Below are 20,780 nucleotides of genomic sequence, written 5' to 3' on the forward strand. Positions count from 1 at the left end.
TATTTTATATTTTAAAAAAACCAACAAAATATATGATTTTTCTCTTGTGAATAATTAACTTTTGAAAGGGTATAAGAAAATAATTTTATTTGTGTTTTAAGTTTCGACCATGATTGAAGCAAGTTGCTTTTTTAATATTCATTGTAGCAATTCCATTAAATGGAAGTTGCTAATAATACTGTTAAGTTTGAAACTCATTCCTGTATGCAACTATGTATCTGTCAGATACTTATTTTCTATTCTGGATTTAAAGAAATATAAATACTAGTTTATAGGTTTTAGATATATAAATGTTAATTTCCCACCGGGTATCATTTTACATAAGCAGACTTTCTTTGATGTTAATAAAACATTCATCTGTAAGAGACTAGTGGATGATGAAAAACCAGTAAAACATATTTTACTAATTTTACTAAAATAGATTGGGAAATGGAAAAATTGGACCTATCATGCAAAAATATGTATTCCCTTAAGATTACATTATATATACTGTCATCAAATTGAAGTTTCATTTTTGTAATATTATCTAATATTATTATAGATTTACATTGACAGTTCTAATTTTTATCAAATAAATATCTAATGATTGAAGCCTACTGTATTAATGCATATATGTGTTCAGTATTGGCCACACTAGAATACATCTATATTTTAAATTCTAGTGAAAAAATAAGTTAGTGGAATCAAACTTCATTCCAGATTCTTTGTATTCCTTAAAAATTGGATCACTTATTACTTACATGAAATGAAGTAACTAATGTCCCTTTACCCCCAATTACTAGGTCTGTGTTATTCTAATTAATGATATATTTTATCTCTCGGAAGTTAAACCCTATTTAATATTTGTTGCATGTGCTCAGTTGTTCTACTCTATTATTGATCAAATCTATACCTCCAGCTTAGTTTTCTTACTTTTGTTTTCTAACTTATAGTTTATGGCTAAAAATATGTCTATGTCTAAAAATAACTGACATTTATTGAGTTTTTTTGGTGACTGACACTGTGTTAAGAATTTTACATGCGTCACTTCATTTTTTCTGATAACGTAATGAGACAAGTACTGTTGTTATCTTCACTTCACTGATGAAGAAACCAAGACACTAAGAAAAAGTAAAATGGGTGGTAGAGCCATATTTGTATGTCTGCTTCATTAATTCAACTGATATTTAAGTGCCTACCTACCTTGTGGCAAGTACTGGGGTAGGCTGTAGGGTGTGTGGATGAATAAAAGCTAATGTTCTCTGTTGTTGGAGTATTGAGTTGATTAATAATAACAACAGCATAGGCACTTAATACCACATTTCCTTTCTATCAGACACTACTTTGAGCAATTTTTATGGTAATTTGCTTAACCCTCACCACAACCTTATATAATTGGGATAGTTATATTCCCATATTTCTGATGAAGAAGCTGAGGCAAAGAAGAGGTTAAGAAATATGTGTGAGCCGGGTGCAGTGGCTCATGCCTATAATCCCAGCACTTTGGGAGGCCAGGGCAGGAGAATTGTTTGAGCCCAGGAGTTTGAGATCAGCCTAGGCAACACAGCAAGACTTCATCACTACAGAAAAAAAAAAAAAATCAATAAATGAGCTGGGTATGCTGGTGTGTGCCTATAGTCCCAGCTACTTGGGAGGGTGATGTGGAAGGATCATCTCTGCCCAGGAAGTCAAGGCTGTGGTGAGTGATGATTGTGTTACTGCACTCCAACCTGGGTGACAGTGTGAGACCCCAACTTAGAGAGAGAGAAAGACAGAGAATGAGACCCCAACTTAGAGAGAGAGAGAGAGAGAGGTGTGTAAGTCACACACAGCTAGTAAGCATGACTAGTACGCATGAAATGTAACTCAAACCCAAGCGGTTCTTTGACCATAACCACTAATGCTCTGCCTCATCTAGTAGTACAAATAGGTTAAAACATAAATATAAGTGTGCTGAATGTCATAAATGGGGAAGGAAGAGGGTGCAGTGTAGAACATAGAAGAATTCCTCAGGGAGGGGGCCAAATAAGGCGTTCCTGAGGAAGAGACATTAAACTGAGATCTGAAAGATGAGTGTGAATTGGTTAGACAAAGAAAAGCAAGTAAAAGGAAGCCTGAGTAGCATACGCAGAGCTTCTGTGATGGCACATCAGCATGACGAGAAGAATCCCAGGACCGCTGGACAGTGCCAGACCTGGCTTCAAGGTCCCAGACTGAGAAGGACCTTTTGGACATTTTAAGGTTTGAGGTTTTATTTTAAGAACAGAGGGAAGCTAATGCGAAGGGTTCAAAGTAGGGAATGTGGCCTGATGTTCCAAATAGAGTATGATGAATTAATTAGAAACTAAGTCACCTAGAAGTTTTCCTGGTAATAGAGATTTTGATCTGGTGATAAAGTGAGATAGGAGAGATGAGAAGAGATTCAAGAAATATTTAGAATGTAGAATAAGCAGGACTTGAGGAGGAGTCAGTGTAAATTGCAGTCAGCTCCAGAATTTCCATATGAATGGCGTATGTTTAGTAATAGTAGTCTGACTGGAGAGGACAGGCCCAGGGCACAGGTCTTACATTTTCTTTTATACAGCAAATACAGTTTTTACTCAGATTATACGTTTATTTGTGGTGCTTTATAATAGGTCCTCATGGGGATTAACAGGTGTCTTTTCAAACCACTGCACACGTTTTGATTGAGCACAAGTAGGTTGGTGGTTAATTCCTTGAATAGGTAGCCCTGGAAAAGGAATAAGGTGTGGATAGGGCTGTGTAGGAGGATGTGATCATGTGCTCAGTTTTTTGAATTTGAGTTTTTAGAAGAAGAGACATTTCAGTCTCTTAGTGCCCTAGAAGATCCAACAAAATCTTCCTGTACTCTGATGCCAGAGTGATGATTTGAGCTACCAGAATTTTATGTTATATTAATGTTACTGATATGATTTATTCATTTCAGAGAAATAACAGTACCAAAAGTTGATGTTTTTTAATTAAAATAAGTTATCTTATTTTCTTCTTTGTTGTTAGATTATTTCCAAGACAGTATAGTAAGTAGGAACTTCATATAGAGAGAAACCTATGTAACTAGAGAAAAAAAATCCAACTTATCAGAAGTTCATGATCCATAAAATGGAGATGACAATACTGACTACAAAAGTTTTTTAAAGGAGTATATATAATGTATATATACATCTATATCTTGGCACATATATATAATTCATGGTAGTGCTCAATAATAAAATAAATAAATTACTGTTATTAATATGATGGTACTATACATAAAGTCATGTTTGTGTTTAGGTAAAGTTCTAAGCCCTGAGACTTTTAAATATAAATCTACTTGTTAAGCAAAATATATCATAGCCATCCTCTGTGTATTTTTAAGATGAAATTGCCATTTCCATAAGTTAGAAACAAATTTCTTGCAGGATTAGTAAGAAAGAGAAATGGAAATATACCAAAAAGACAAATACTAAAATATACGAAAATACTTTTATAGCAGAGGTTTTTCTTCTGATAGAAAACATCAAAGCACAATAAGATCCCTCCCTAAATTATAAATCTATGAATTTGAAAGACCAGAAAGAATTTCATAGCATTTCGTTGTAGCAAAGTTTTTGTTGGATAATTTTCTGCAGAGCCCTTGCATCTTACATCTCAGTGTTTCTGAAGAAGCCAGTACTAATTATTCTTGATGCTTTAGAAACTGAGGAATAATATGAGCATTCCATTAAATAAGGGTACCAGTTTGTAACATATGTCATTGCATGTTAATATTCTTTGATTCCCTAATGACTAAGTATGGTTCTCAGTGTGTGTGATTTCCATCTGAATCAAAGGGAGTCATGTACTCAAAGCTAAAATTTGATGCAGTTCTACTTTGAAATAAAAAGAGTGTTTCTACAACACTTCAAACTTGAAATGAGAACCCTAACAGATGTAAAAAAAGAATTATGACAAGGGCAGCCTAATTTAATTAAGTTTTATAGATTTTAGGAAATGTCATCTTTTTTACTGGTTTCAGAGACTTTTTCAAATGTTTTAAACACAATTTTCAGATAACAATAATGAAAAGCTGAGCCCCAAACCAGGGACAGGTGAACCAGTTTTAAGTTTGCACTACAGCACAGAAGGAACAACTACAAGCACAATAAAACTGAACTTTACAGATGAATGGTAAGTTAATATTTTTGTAAAGATGTTCTTAGCCATTTTGTAGGATTGTATTAGATATTCATTTTTAGCACTTCATCATCTTTATGTTTTGTTTTGCTATAATGCATTGGTTCTCAAATTTTAGTATGCTTCAGAATCACTTGGAAAGCTTGTTAAAACACGTTACTGGACCCTACCCTCAGCATTAGGTTTGGAGGTGGGGTCTGAAAATTTGCATTTCTAAAAACTTTCCAGATGATACTGATGTTGCTTATCTTGGAATATTTCTGATAGAAAATTCAAAAGATAATAATCACCTATTGACACTTAGTGTAAAAATAACAGACCTAACATTTTGGAGCTTATTGTAGTCTTGGTCCTAGGTATAGGTAGATGAATATATATGATTTTTGTTTTGAATTTAAGAACATAATTTTGATCACACTGAATATACTCTATTTTCTCCTGCATTTGTTTGACTTTATAATAAATATTCCCATTATACTAGCTGTATAATAATCCATCAAATAGATGGGTTTGGTTTGCTTAACCATTTCCCTTTAAGTGGGCAGTAAATTTGTTTATCATCTTTTACCAAATAAGGCTTTAATGAATATCTTTTTTTTACATAGTGTTTTCCTATCTTTAAGATTATTGTTTTGAGAGATATTTTAGAAATGAACTATATCTAGACCAAAAGATATTTCTAAATTATTTCCAAAAGTCTCTTATATTTCTCCTATGAATATATAAAAGTATGTGATTTACTGCCTCCAGGTCAGTGTTCATTTATTTTTAATTTGCATATTATTTGACTTAAAAGTACTTTTAATTTTTATTTAATTATTTACTAGTAAGGTTGAATGTTTTATTTAATGATTGTATAGGTTCTCTTTAACGACATTTCTGAGTGTAATTATTACTCATTAATACAGTTAAATCTTACATTTAAAAAAACCAAGTTATAGAGCCGGAAGCGGTGGCTTATGTCTGTAATCCCAGCACTTTGGGAGGCAGAGACGAGAGGATTGCCTGAGCCTACAGGTTCAAGACCAGCCTGGGCAAATTGGTGAGACCTTGTCTCTACAATAAATAAAAAAACTAGCTGGGCATGGTGGTGCACACCTATAGTTCCAGCTATTTGGAAAGCTGAATTGGAAGGATTGTCGTCTGAGCGTAGTCGGTTGAAGCTGGGGTGGGCGTGAGTGTGCCACTGCACTCCAGCCTGGGCAACAGAGTGAGACTCTGACTCAAAAAAAAGTACATAAAAATAAGTAAATAAATAAATAAAAGTAATTAAAAATAAATAAATAAAGTTATATAAGCTTCTTTCCCACTGTCTCATGACCATTTGATTGAGACAGCATCCAAAATGTATTTAAACATATTAATAATAATACATTAACACGAATGCATTTATGATATAATTCTTAATGTATAATATAATTAAATAGTATTTGTGAATATATAACTATACCAATTTGTTTTATGGCTAATATATTAATTGCAAATAATTAATATATTATATTAATATATTTAATTGTATATTAATATATGAGTATCATGTGTTATCTGTTAAAATATATAATATATTATATAAATAATATAATATAGTTATATATTTATTAATATATAATTAACTATATGTTGATATGTGATAATATTTTATTTATTCAAGTTCACTGGTTTTCATTTGTTTATGTGTATATGTATTTTTTAGCAAAATTCTTGGTAACGTAGGATTTTCAAATATTAAATGCCTTGTATGTTCCAGGGACTATTCTAGACACTGGAAATGTCTAGAATAAAAAAGAAAAAACACAGATACATCAATCCCTGTCTTATTGGAACTTACATTCTAAGTGGAGGAGAATAGACAGTAAGCCTAACAAATAAGTGTGTTTTGTAGTATGTTTGAAGGTACTAAGTACTATGGAAGAAAATAGAGCAGGTAAAAGTGGTTGGGAAGCCTAGGCATCATTGAGAATGTCATATTTGGGCAAAACTTGAAGGGTGAGAAGGAGTGAGCCATGTATATATCTAGGGGGATAGCATTCTATGCAGAGAGAATACAGTTAAGAGGCTGTGACAGTATGAAAGGTTAGAGGTGGTGGCTTGGACAAGTATGGGAGCAGCGGAGGTGGTTAAAAAGTGATTGGAGTCTAGATATATATTTGAAGGTGCAGTCAGTAGATTTCTTTTTGAGTCCTAGTGCTTGACCTAGGCAATAGATAATATCTATGGCCCTTTTTCTTGCTATATAGTATTAAGAAGACAGAAGGCTGTCATGTCTTTTCTGTTCTTATGTTTCTATATAGGAGGAACTGACTTCATATAAAAGAATATCATTGTACCTTTTTTTAAAAGAGAAAATCATTAGTCCCATTCTTCTTTTGAATGCTACTTTTACTTCTCTAAAAATGAACCATGAATTGTATTCTCTCATTCATCAGTTTCATATTTGTCAAAAAAGCAATTAGCATTTTTTTCTGATTATAAAAGTATTTGATATTCATTGTTTAAAAAAGCAGAACTTTTAAAAAAAAGTATACAGTCTTTTTCATCTATGCTAGAATGATCTCTTGCTTTTATTTTAGTTTCTTTGGTGACATACGAGGCAATAGAATATGCTAAAAGCTTGGATTCTGAATTTGACAAGCTTGAACCTCTAAATCTCAGTTTTCTTACTTGAAAATGGACATATGTAATAGAACCTACTTTATGGATTTATCATGAGATTTAATGAGATTGTACAGAGAATGCACATAGCACTTAACACATAGACTGGCTGATTATAGACCCTCAATTGTTGGTAGATAAAATTTTCATCTTTTGTAAATTGTCTTTCAAATACTTTGCCCAGTTTTCTACTGTGATGTTTATCTTTTTCTTATATATCTATTAGAGCTATTTATTTATTATAGAATTAAATGAGGATAATATCATTTGTCCTTCGTTTGTTATAAGTATTTTTCCTAGGTTAGTGTTTGTTTTTGAGTTTTCTTATAGTGGTTTTGCTTTATGGTTTTTGCCTGTGATCTCATGCTTAGAGAATCCTAGTTTTTCCCAGAATTAGAGGAAAGTTCTTTATATTCCTCTTATATTTTCTATAATTTTATATTAAAAACTATATATTCCTTCTATAATTTATTTTCCCATAAATTATGATGTAGAGCTATAGCTTTAGTTTTTTTCTTGTGGCTGTTCCTTTGTCCTGGTACCATTGATTGAATAATCTTTTCATTTTTCTGTGATTTAAAATGCCATATTAACATGCTAAATATATTTACTCAGTTACTATGTCTTTTCCTCTAATGTGTCTCTATCCCTACTCAGTACCATACTATTTTCGTTATAATAACTTATATAGACTAAGCATTTTATTCATGCCTGTGATATAACTTTCTCAATGGAAAGAAAGATTTATATATCATATTAGCTTCTCTTTACCAGAATAACTATATATTTCTTTCTGGTTAAAAAGAAATACATGTTCATTGCAAAAAAAAAATAAAAATTCAATATAAGAAATTTGCCTACAGTAATTCTAAAAACTTGTGTGCAACCCTCCTGACATTTTTCTCTGCATGTACACCCATGTAGATATACACATTCTTATTTAAATAATATACTATTATACATGTATGCTCTTTAAAAAAAAAAGTCAGATTGACTTCTGCAGTTAGCTTAAAGGGGCTTTTATCATGACAAAAAGTCCATGATAATTTGCATTGTTTATTGAGTCAGTGCTATTTGTCTTATGATTAATGTTTTTTAAGTTACTATAACTCTTAAGTTTCTTTTTCTTGTTCACAGTTACTTTAAATTTCAAGAATTGTTGCATTTCTATGAATTTAATTTTATTACAAATCAGATTGTTATACATTTTCCTTTTTCCTATTCAATCCCCTTGTTACACATATACCATGATTTGTCATAGAATACTCATAGAAAATTATTTATCTAAATTGGCCTGGTATAGCCAGAAATGCTAGCAGAACTGTTGTCATCATCAGGTGGGTACTAAAACTAAAATAGAAAATATTATCGTATCCTTCTACAGAACTATAATGCTTATCACCTGTCATATTTGAACAACTAACCAGAACAGGAAGTGATCCACAGGGTCAGTTTAAAAAACCAAAGAAATGACTGGGCTTTTGTTCAAGTATTAATTTAAAAGTAACCTGGAATAACAGAGTCTAAAAGGGCATATGATCAAAGTCTGTAAAACCATTAAGGATTTGGATATGGCAAACCATCTGTAGTGAGGACAAGAAGGGAAACAATGCAATTTACTTAAGATTTAATAGACACATAGAAATACATACTGGATAACAGAAGCATCAAAACAATGAAGAAGCAGTCTTTTGTATTTTTAAATCTTTTTTAAACTAAAGTGTGTTATAATAGTCATCTTGATTTGTTTAAAATAATGTTTCCACATACTTTTAAAATAAATCCTACATTTTATATGTATTCTGAATTTTAAAAATCTGTTTAGTTGTAAAATATAAAAATCATCCTAAAAGTTTATTAACTTCTTGGTACACCCACTTATATTGTTTTGATGATAGGAGCAGGACAGCCTCAAGTTCTAGAGGAATCGGGAGCCACTGTAAATCTGAGGGTCAGGAGGAATCCTTGGTCCCACAGAGCTTGATGCAACCACAAGAAGGAGATAGTGAAACAAGTAAGCTGTTATTTTGCTTTTTTTGTTATTATAAAGCCCCAGTGTTGGTTGTTCACCTATTTTTCCCTTCCTTTTGATGCTATATATTTTTTCTTGTTTTTAATAAATTACTTTTGCCTCTGTAGTCCAGCTGTGATATTGATAAAAACATTTCCAAAAGGTAGGAACCCAAGGTGGAGAGATACAATGAGTATAGTTCACTCTGTGGACACAGTGGCCAGGCCAGGTGTTCCTCATACTGTAAATGGGTGAGATATCAATGCTAGTTTGAATCGTCTTTACCATTTTTGTACCAAGCAGTGAAATTCACAATATTTGTCTTCATTTTTTCAAAGAGTATAGGGGGTTTTTGGAGGGAAAAAAAGGAGTAAAATTCAAACAGGTTATGAGTGAATCTATTTCATACATGAAGTGCCATTTAGGGACTTTTTCAGAGCTCTTTTGTAGTTGAATATTTTTGCATGACCATTATATGAAATTTAGTGTCTAGCATAGAGACTAGTACATACTACATATTCAATAAATGCTTGTTACGTGAAGAAACAAATGAATTCTATTTCTTAGAGATGTATAGGTACCTTATTATAACAGAGTTTGGTATTATGTGTAAGACAGCTGTCTGATAAGCAAATGTCCAATTAAGAGAGCAAGAAAGACTGATTCTTCATGAATCTTACAGTTAAATCCCAGAGTTAAGTATTTTCAGTGGTCACAACAGAATTATGGTAGGGTCATCTTTACTATTTGTTCATGATAGTTTGGAGTTTACCAAATGCAGGATAAAGGGGCAGAAAAATACTCAGTTTTAAGTTTAAAGTTTAGAAAGTTTAAGAAAAAAAATCAAGACCAAGTAATGTCAGCTGTGAGGAATTATCTAAAGCAGAGATTTCATGAAGTTCATGAAGCGTTCAGGAATCTCAGTGCCTAGACTTTGTGAAGTGCCATTGGGCCCAACTATCCATGACAGTGTTTGTACAATTTGGGTGTGCAAATACATATTTGCTTTATACTGACGGTAGGTTTTATCTGAATGCCAAAGGTTTCTATAACACAGAAAGGGTTAAGAACCAGTAATCTTCAGGAAAACTGAAGTATTAACTTGATGTTTGCTTTTCTTTAAAAACGTGGACTTAAAGATGGCTTCAGCTTTCTGAATCCTTGGGCTCTGCCGTCTGCAGCTTTAACCAACCTCCAATCAGAAACACGAAATAAGGAAAATTAGAAATTAATACGACAATTAAAAAAACACAAATTTAAAAGCAATGCAGTATAACAGCTATTTACATGGCATTTACATTGTGTTAGATATTGTACAATAATCTAGAGATGATGTAAAGTATATGGGAAGATATGCATAGGTTATATGAAAATGCTGCATCATTTTGTATAAGGGACTTGAGCATCCACAGAGTTGTATCCACAGGAATCTTGGAGCCAATCTTTCACAGATACTGAGAGAGGACTGTAATTTTGCTTATTTCCAGAAGCTCCTGAAGAATCATCAGAAGATGTGACAAAATATCAGGAAGGTACATCTGCAGAAAACCCAATTCAAAACCATATAGATATACGTGAGTTGCTCCCTTGAAATAATTGCTTCATATGAGAAAATAAAAAAACTTAATCTGCGTTAGTCTCTCCAGAGTCAGAGGCCATTTACTCCTTATAGAGTAATTAGACATCATTTTAGAAAATGTCAGCTCCTGAGTTAGGTTAAATAATTGTTTCCCACATGACCAACTTTTATGACTTTATTTTCTGACAGCACAATCAGATAAGTTCACAACTAAGCCATTGGATTCCAACTCAGGAGAAAGGAATGACTTTAATCTTGATAGCCCTTGTGGGGTTCCAGAAGAATCTACTTTGTCTGAAAAAGGCAAAGAACCAGAAACATCAGATCAGACTAGCACTGAGAGTGCTACCAATGAAAATAACACTAATCCTGAACCTCAGTCACAAACAGAAGCCATCAGGCCTTCAGCTCATGAGGAAACATCAGCCAGGGACTCTGCTCTTCAGGACACAGATGACAGTGATGATGACCCAGTCCTGATCCCAGGTGCAAGGTATCAAGCAGGACCTGGTGATAGGTTGGTAAACTTTTACTTATCATGAACTGAAACATTATATTTCATAAGGGTTGTTTAAAGCCACATAAGGGAATCTCTCGATTTTTGACAGTTGCTTGCTTACAGGGTGTCTCACGTAAACCCACAGAATTTTAAAACTGAAAATAATTTCACATATTACATTCTTTAAGCAAACTGCATTAAGAGGGAAATAAAAACATCTTCATTGCTTTGTATCTTTAGCACTGAGGCTTGCTTCTCAATTTATAGATCAAGGGAGAGGAATGTTGAGAATAACCAATAGATTATTTATGAAGTCGATGTCATATTTAGCTGTCAGATTATCCTATAGATATCCTTTCCTGTATTAAATTTATTTTAGTATTAGTTATTTCTGCTTTTCTATTGACCCTGGATTAAGGTAGTATGATAGTAGTCCTCTTTTTGAGAACATTATGTTCTTGATTTCCACTAAACCTAGTGGCTAAATTTAGAAAATGAAAAATTACACCAAATAGTAAATATTGTAGTTACAATAAAGAATTGTCAACATGTTTATATAGTTTTTCCATTTTTCATTTTATGTGATCACAAGTTTATATTCTATTTGGGGGGAGATAAAAATAAATCTTTAAGATACTACATTCTATACTTTCAGGAAACTATTTCTATAGTTAGTGCCATCATATGTCATTGTAAGGTCTGATTCCTTCCAGAAAATCTAGTTTTATTTTTAAAATCCTAGTTCACACAGAAGTAAGGTTCTATTTTTTTTTTTTTTTTTTTTAGTTGGAGTCTCACTTTGTCACCCAGGCTGAAGTGTAGTGGCATACTCAAGGCCACCCTGGCGTTGACCTGCTGCGCACCAGTGATCCTTCCACCTCAGCCTTCCAAGTAGCTGGAACTATAGGCATGCGCTACCATGCCCGGCTAATTTTTTATTTATTGTAGAGACGAGGTCTTGCCAAATTGCCTGGGTTGGTCTCGAACCTGTAGGCTCAGGCAATCCATTTTCCTCTGCCTCCCAAGGTGCTGGGATTATAGGCGGAGCCACTGAGCCCGGCCTTATAAAATATTCTAAAGTTTCTGTCAGCTGAAAAATATAATGAAAAGATTAATTTGTCATTCAAGAGTGGCAATGTTGTATATCAGTAAAGAGCATAATGATGGGTGTGAATACTGGTTTTACCATTTACCTGCAATGTTTTTTCATTTCAGATTAATGACTCTTTTTTTGTTGTTTTTAGTTTTTTTGAGTAGGAGTCTCATTCTGTTGCCCAAGCTGGAGTGCGTTGGCACACTCACAGCCACCACAGCCTTGACCTGCTGGGCTCAGGTGATCCTTCCACCTCAGCCTTTCAAGAAGCTGGAACCACAGGCGTGTGCCACCACACCCTACTAATTTTTTTATTTATTATAGAGACAAGGTCTTGCCAAGTTACCCAGGTTGATCTTGAACCCCTGGACTCAGGCAATTCTCTCACCTCCACCTCCCAAAATGCTAGGATTACAGGTGTGAGCCACCACGCCCAGCTCAGATTAATGACTCTTAAAGGTTTCATTTTCTTATCCATAAAATAGGGTTATAGTTGTCTAAAATTATTGTAAGAATTTTAAAAATATATAAATCCATCACTATATGTCATAACACTAAATAAATGATAGCTATATTAAACAACCAAGATACTCTGTGAGGCCACTTAGATTTTTAAAATAATTGCAATAAGAACAGCTCTAGGGATAAAGACTGACAGAGGACAAGGAAAAATCCTGAACAGGATTGGTTGCAGTTCAGTGAAACTGCCTTTTCTTAACTATGAAAGGGTATGTATCTCTCTTTAGTCATATCTGGGAAATGTTTTCCTTGCCATGACAACTGTTTTTAAATATTAAGCAAGTAATTTTACTACATATTTGTACTTAGAGATTAATCAAACATCTTCTCTTTACCTGCCACACATTAATCTTCAGCATTCTTAATATATATTTTAGACAAATAAAAATTAATTTCATTTTTTTCCATACCATAAGAGATTCCCCTAGAATGTTACTGCCGCTTAATGTGTGCAGATAAGGTTAGCAAGCATAGCACAATTTGAAAATCAAACTGATTATTTCCAAAACCCAGCATAGAGAGCTAGATTCTCTGATTAAGCCTGTGCATTTATGGACTTCCATTTGTATAAATGAGCAGATGTCTATTTTTTTTCTATATTTAAATAGCAGAACATGATACTTTTTTCTGTATTTAAATAGCAGGACATGATACTAAGGTCGTACTTGAAAACAATATTTAAATATGTAGTTTCTAGTCAAATGGACCAGATCACTTTCCAGGTCCATTTTTTAAAATAAGAAATTACATATTTGTAATGGTGAATAGATGTTTTCAGAAAATCATAATTATTGAGCAGCTTCTATGCAGGCTAATGATAACACTTTTATATCAAGCCTACTTTAGAGCTGAGGAAATTGAGATACTAAGCAAGGGTGTTGTTTCTTCTAGACCGAAGGCATTTGTTTTGTTTTTTTAAAACACAGTAATATAGCATCAGTGAAAAAGAGATTTTGGGGGAGAGAGGGTACTGGAGAATCCAGAAACTGTAATGTATTTCTATGGAACTTTATCACTGACTTACCATTTTTATAATACTTAGATGATTTATAGGTTTTGGGGATTATTCTAGGGTTTGGATCTGCCACAAAGTTGGGGCCTAATATCTTCATTGACCCAGTTGCTAGACTTAGCAGAATCTTTTAGAAGTGTGATAATCAGGGAAAACAACCTGGAACAGACCTCACCTCATGCATTTAATCTTGAATTCGTGCTCTCCTGGTTAGATCCAGATTTGAAACCATTCTGTTGGGAGGCTGAAGTGAGTGGATTGCCTGAGCCCTTGGGTTTGAGACCCGCCTGGGCAACTTGGTGAGACCTCATCTCTACAATAAATCAAAAAATTAGCCGGGTGTGGTAGTGCGTGCCTGTAGTTCAGCTACTTGGAAGGCTGAGGCGGAAGGATCGCCAGAGCCCAGCAGGTCGAGGCTGCAGTGGCCAGGAGCATGCCACTGCACTCCAGTCTGGGTGACAGAGTGAGACTCCAACTTAAAAAAAGAAAAAAAAGAAACCATTCTGGATTCATATTTGCTTCCCTGCTTTTCTAATGTGATTAGAGTGACCATTTTACAGTTACATTAATTTTCCTTTGAGATTTGCATTACTTTTTCCTAATTCTTTACCAAAAATTTGTAAATGGTAAAAAATCATCCTCTGACTTTTATCTTAATAATTTTAACTTCTCTAGCACCATCCTAATTTAATTTTGAACTAACTATATAAAGTATACTTTTGATATTTCTGCACTTTTCTAAGGGCTCTTCATCACTGAGACTGCTGCCAGTTTATCTTCTAAGTTTTTAGGGGTAGGTATGTTGACTTTTATTTTAAAGAGAGAAAATGTAGACATTTTGCTTATTAAGAGCATGAAAAGAATTATTTACCAGCTTGTAATCAGTTCTATAATTATGGAGAATTTCTGTTTCCAAAGAGGCTAAGGGATTGTGAAGTTTTATTGTAAAAATGATGCCATTTAATTCTTAGAGTTAGTCCAAGGATATATTCCATACATGGGTGAAATGCCTGACTAAAAGGATACACATCTTAAAGTTCCCTCCGTGCTGGCATTTATTTTTAAAGCCCAGCCAATACTAGTTTAGTTAGAGAAGTGATCCTAAGAGTAAGTGTTGTGCAAGTATATACTAATACATAATTAGATCTGTGCTTTATATGAAGAACTATCTAGTAGATCTCATCACTTTTTTGCCTAAAATTTAATTTTTAAAATGAAACGTAAAGGACTTATAAGCTAAGTCATTTTTGACCTGTATTTACTAAAAATATCAAGACAGTTCCTTGCAATCAATGCAGTGTAATGATCTTTTAGAAAATATTTCCATTCTTGTAATTTGGTTAAATAAATATGACCCAGTTTTTCACTTTGAGGCTGAGATTAAGCATGAGAAGGAAATATCTTAGAAAAGATATTTAACAACTAACATAGATATTTTAAAATGGAATGTTCTTTTCATTAACTGCAGCGAGTTGATATATCTGGGATGCTCTATAGCAGAGCTCAGCAGATCTTTTCCTAAAGGGTCAGATAGTAAATATTTTAGGCTTTGCTGGCCAAGAGGCAAAGTGGAGGCCATTATGTGGGTATTTATATAACTACTTAAAAATGTAAAAACTCTTCTTGGCCCAAGATACATCTCAGAAAGCAACGTTTAGCCCTAGGAGACACAGTTCGCTAATCCCTGCTCTATAGTAAATCAGCCTTATAGAGAGAAACTAAGCTATAGTCTTCAGTAAAATGCCTCCACTGGTACAAATCCAAAGTTTCAAACAATGAAATCTATGACTCACCATGTTGTATTTATGGGTTCCCTTTAACTTTGTCTAGGGCAATAACATAGAACATTAAATGGAAAATAAGTTGGAAAAAACAACATATTCTTTTAATCATAATATTTAAAATATATAAATAAAATTAGTCCTGATGTCATTTCCTCATTTAGGAAAAAAAACCAAACCAAAACATAAATGAGTATGTGTATCCCTTAGTGGTTTTATATACTGGATTTAAAAGCATAAATATGTGCCCTTGTAATGAAAGGAGTATGGTTAAGTTTTTTATTTAGGTGATCTTCATATGAATTGTTTTCACAGTGCCAAATCTGCCGCGGAATAAATTATATGATAGCCTGACTGGTAGCTCTTCCTCTTGCTAAATCCAAGAGGAAAACTAAATTGTTCTCTGAAAAAAGATAAGCACTTAAGAAAGCTTTCTGAAGAAGTCCTCACATAGTCTTGAGTAGTTTTTAGTTATAGCCTCAGTTAGGATGCTCCAAGTTTTTTCCCTAAAAATTCAGGATATTAATTCTGTATTGCCTGTTAATCACTTTTAAAAATTATTGTTTCCATAGAAATGTGGCTCCGTCTACCTACTCTAGACTCGGTGGTATATGACCTTCACTTTTAAAGCCAAAATTCTTGGTACTGTAAATTTGCTAGCATTTATTCAGTCATCATTATAACTACTCTTTCCATATTTCTCATGATTGCATTTGTTCTTTATTCAAGAAGATTGCAGAGGAAAAAGGTAATCAAGGAGAAAGAACTGGGCTCCTAGGGAGTTAAACGCCTCATTATTCTTTACTTTCTTGTTATAGTCTTGTAGTTAGGCCAAATGCCTCAGCTTGGGGCTTAATTATTTATTTTCCAAAGAGCAGCTTAGCTCCGAGGAGCATAATGTAGGTGTTCCAGTGGATAGTATTCATAATGAGTCAGTGCATTTCCCCATGTAGGGACAGGAGTCAGTTCTGAAAGATAAAAGGGGTGAAATGTAGTAGCTTCCTTCTGTTGTATCTTCATTGAGTGTTTCTGTTTTCTTCATATCCATTTAGTTGAGTGACATATTCACGTAATGCACTGAGCTGGAAAGGGGAACAAAAGTTTTTTTTCGATTGAGATAATTGATAACAAAAGTGGTGACCTTAATGCTTTAAATATTTGGTTCTTTGAAGTCTTTGTAAGTGACTTCAGTTATTGTGTTCCCTTCACTAGATTTAATATCAGAGGAACAACAATAGGTGATAGAATAATGAGGTAATTCAGAGTGTTCCTTCATTATTTTATTTTATTTTTTTATGACGGATTTGCCAGGTCCTTTTTTGCCACAGCTAACTTTCTTTCTTATTAACAGCTAATACTTCCTTGAGTTTACTGAACTCTAAGTGCTAAGCATTGTAAAGCAGGTTGTTTTCCACAAACGTATTTAGCTGCATGCACTGCATGGCGGTAGAATGTAAAGAAATTTCCTGTGTGCACATATAACTGATGTTCACTTCAAATGTGTCATTTGATAAAGTAAGTAATAATCTGAAATGATGTACCTTAAATAGCTCTCTCTTTGACTGTTTTGTTGAAGAATGCAGCTCATGTTTTTTAAAAAACTTGATTGGGATAACAGTTATCAATTTTTTGTTAATCAAATATACTGCTTTAAGTTCAGTAACAAAATATGGAATTGAGTCTAATTCTGTGCATAGGTTTAAGATTCTGATTTTTGAAAGAAAGTTGTTTTCTTATAAACAGCTTAATAATTTAAGAATGTCACATATCAAGATGTTATATAACCCTCAAACACTTCTTTAATTTTAATTGTGACAATGGGGTATATTTTTGAGTAGATCTTTAAAGTGAACTTCAGTCCTATCAGTCACCTACTCAAAACCTGGTTTACTGACAGAATCAACCTGATATTTAATTCTAGCAGCATATATCTTTTATTTTCCATCAGTTTCTAAAACAAAGTGGAACATAAAACATAATATATAGCAGCAATCAGAAATGTAAAATTTTTAGAGTTCCTTATAAGCAACATAAATAATGAAATAAGACAAAAAATATGATACATTTAAAAATTTCTGGTTAAGACTCATTCTCAGGGAGGATTACATATACTCTCCAACTTGTTTTTGCTTTTATACTGGTGTTTTTGCTTTTATGCTAGATTGTTTTAACCTTAAGACATATTTGAAGTAACTTTTTGCAAATTACTTCTGTTACTAGTTACTACTTTATTATTATTTGACAGTAAAATGGAAATTTGTTTTTAGGACTTTTTGATTTATACTCTTTATCCCAAGTACTCAAAGGTGGTTCCTGCTTTTACAGTGAAAATTGTGGAAATCATTATGAACTAATGACCAGTGGTAAAATAGAAAATGTGACAGTTCCTTCCCCTTAGAGTGAATGAGATTAGACACATTCTTGTCTACCTCAGTCATTCCTTACATAAGAGACTATCTGGGGAATCTTTAATTATAAGGCAATATTTTCCTGACAGTGAACACGCATTAGTTCTACTTCCCCTTTTAGCAATTAGAGATGCTCAAGGAGTGTAAACTTCTGCTTAAGGTAAACAAAATTAGAAAAGTAAAATTATCACAGATTATTATCTCTACTGCCCATGTAACTAGTCTTCTTTAGGGACTGTCTTGCAACGTTTTGTGAATGTGTCTTACTATAATCCACTAAGAATCGGAAGGATGGGTGCCACATCATCTATTTCTTTGAGTAATAAAATAGTAGTCATCCCCTACTCTTTTTTCTGCTGCTATTACCTCATCACTTCTCACATGGTCTATTGAGGGAGTCCTCCAGCTCCCTCCTATACCACTTTCCCTGGCTCTCCATTGTCGATGATATAGAAAAACCCCTGCTTCTTTGCCTGGTAATAGAGGCTGCTTCATCTCCTCATGCATTTTATACCAGCTGTACTTGAAGTGATGCTGAGTACATCCAGAGGACAATTGGAGTTCTCTGAATATGTTATGCTGCCGTAAGCTTCCATATCTTTACCTACTCTGAGTTTTCTAACTGAAATGACCTACCATCACCATCATTTGGGCCACCTCATCTTCCAACATTTATCTTAGGCAACTTTTTTTTTAAACTTTTCCTGGTTCATATATTTCACAGTTCCACTATACTACCTATAACACTTCATTATATATGTGTATTTTTTAAATAAAAGAATAAAGCACCTTTAAGGCGAGAGTAATACATGTATACATGCATACAGAAATAAAAGTTGGCAAAGACACCTTTTTGTCAAAAACTCTAAAGTTTTATTTCTATCTCCCTAAATGATCTTACTTACTGCTTTCTTCCTCTGCTTCCTAAAACTTGAAAGAGAGCCCGATGAATTATTTTTCAGGAGTCCCATGACCTCCCCACACATTTGACTCACAGGCCTCAAAGACCATTGTAATCATGACTGTGGCTTATTACAGCAAGGAAAACAGACATCAGAGTGGAAGAATCTACCTTCCAGCATTCTCCCTGTCAGAATGTGCTCCTTTGCAGTAGTAACACACTTGTGCAGTGTTTCTGCCCAGGAAAGCCTGCTTACAACCACCTAGAAGGAAAGTAGGTGTTCACCATAAATCACATTATTTTTACAGACATCTGGGCAAGCTGGTACAACAGGATTCAAGTGTCCCAGGAAGGCAAAACAATGTAGGAAACAATTCATAAGTCAAGTTCCCAGACTCCAGCCAGGGCCAGCCTTAAAAGCAGACCCTTCTAAAGATACCAGCATCAGACCTGCTATCCCTTTGTTTTGTTTACTAATACATTGTAAGACAACAGCAAGATGCTCTCTAGCAACCCATCTCTACCACACTTATTTCAAATACTTGGAGATGTGTGTGGAAATGATAGAAATTCCAACATATAGACCTTTCTTGTTGATAAAGCCAGATGATAACACTAACATGATGTCTTAGTCCATTTTCTGTTGCTTGTAGTAGAATACTTAAAACAGGGTAATTTATAAAGAAAAGTAATTTAGTTCTTATAGTTATGAAGACTGAGAAGTCAAGGGTTGAGGAGCCACAAGTGACGAGAGCCTTCTTATCAGGACTCAACAGTGTCCTGAGATGGCACAGGGAATCACCTAGCGATGGGCTGAGCTAAGGTCTCTCTTCCTCTTCCTATAAAACTACCAGTCCCCACTCCCATTGATTAATTGTTTCATGAAATCTGATCCAGTCACCTCTGGAAAGCCCCACTTTTCATTACTACCACTTTGGGGATTAAGTTTCAACATGAGTTTGGGGAGGCCATTCAAACCATATCCCATGGCTTTTACTAGTAGTTGTTTTAAAACGAGTGTTTTAAAACACAGGCCGGGCACGGTGGCTCATGCCTATAATCCCAGCACTTTGGGAGGCTGAGAGGAGAGGATTGTCTGAGCCCATGGGTCCAAGACCTGCCTGGGCAACTTGGTGAGTCATTTCTACAGTAAATGAAAAAATTAGCCAGGCGTGGTGGCGCATGCCTGTAGTTCCAGCTACTTGGAAGACTGAGGCGGAAGGATCACCTGAGCCCAGCAGGTTGAGGATGTGGTGGCCGTGAGTGTGCCACTGCACTTCAGCCTGGGTGACAGAGACTCCCAACTCAAAAAAAAGCACATAAATCGTTATTTTAAAAAATAACATTTTTTCTAAACTTTTATTCATAGATTTAGTTGGGCTATAGATACTTTCTAAATTTAAAATTTAAGTGTAAATTTTTGCTTAACACTATCTGAATAATCACAGAGTCTAAATAAGAAAATTGAAATTACTGAAGTTTTTTTTGTTGGTTTTCCAAAAACCACTAAACCAATATAGTAAAAATATTACATTGTATAACTTAAAAGAACATACAGGTTTTAAACTTGGTATACTGAAAAACAGTGGTATTCAGAATTGTAATGAACATTTCCAGTGAGGCATAAATAAAGGGAATTCTTTTAATATCTTTCTCTTTCTGATTTATGCCTGGAGGATGCTTCTTTGACACATACCCATAGCAACTTTGGTGCTTGTAGCAGTTTTATAGCTGCTATAAAAGTAGAGACAGAAATGTAATACTTGTTACAGAAATTCTCCCATTGGAAGGGGTAATGGTGAAAATAGCTACCCTATGTTTATAAGACCTTAATTCTTTAACCTGTGAACTGAAAAAAATCAAGCTCTAGTTTTGTGTGACAAATGCAGACTCTATTTTTGGATGGAAGAATTTGGTTATGAGTTAGGAAGGTGGAGGTTACTGTTGTCTAAAGTGTTCCAATACCCTACAGTGTAGTCCCAAAATTTGGGAAATACTACAATTGTGTATACATCTTTTTGAGATTCACAAGGTTCATTAGCATAATAAAGCCTCTGAGAAGACTTTCAGCAAGAAAACCACTTTAGCTTTGTTTAGTATAACATTTTCCACACTTATTTGATAAATGTATTTTGTGGAACATCTTCAAAAAAATCGCAGTTTGGGAAATGCT

At 33.9% G+C, this 20,780-nt stretch overlaps 1 protein-coding gene across 2 annotated transcripts in view; it reads left to right on the forward strand.

Moving 5' to 3' along the window:
• The window catches only part of DCAF6 (DDB1 and CUL4 associated factor 6), a 152,751-nt gene that overhangs the window by 111,650 nt on the left and 20,321 nt on the right, over positions 1–20,780 (forward strand). For both annotated transcript variants that reach the window (XM_021717374.1, XM_021717375.1), the window contains 5 exons: positions 4,029–4,146; positions 8,703–8,818; positions 10,303–10,389; positions 10,584–10,911; positions 16,511–16,552. In XM_021717374.1, coding sequence (XP_021573049.1) covers positions 4,029–4,146; positions 8,703–8,818; positions 10,303–10,389; positions 10,584–10,911; positions 16,511–16,552 — 691 coding nt within the window. The remainder of the gene's footprint in view (positions 1–4,028; positions 4,147–8,702; positions 8,819–10,302; positions 10,390–10,583; positions 10,912–16,510; positions 16,553–20,780) is intronic.

Source organism: Carlito syrichta, unplaced genomic scaffold, assembly GCF_000164805.1.
Source record: "Carlito syrichta isolate Samal-C Ts95f unplaced genomic scaffold, Tarsius_syrichta-2.0.1 Scaffold309719, whole genome shotgun sequence".
NCBI classification, from domain to species: domain Eukaryota; kingdom Metazoa; phylum Chordata; class Mammalia; order Primates; family Tarsiidae; genus Carlito; species Carlito syrichta.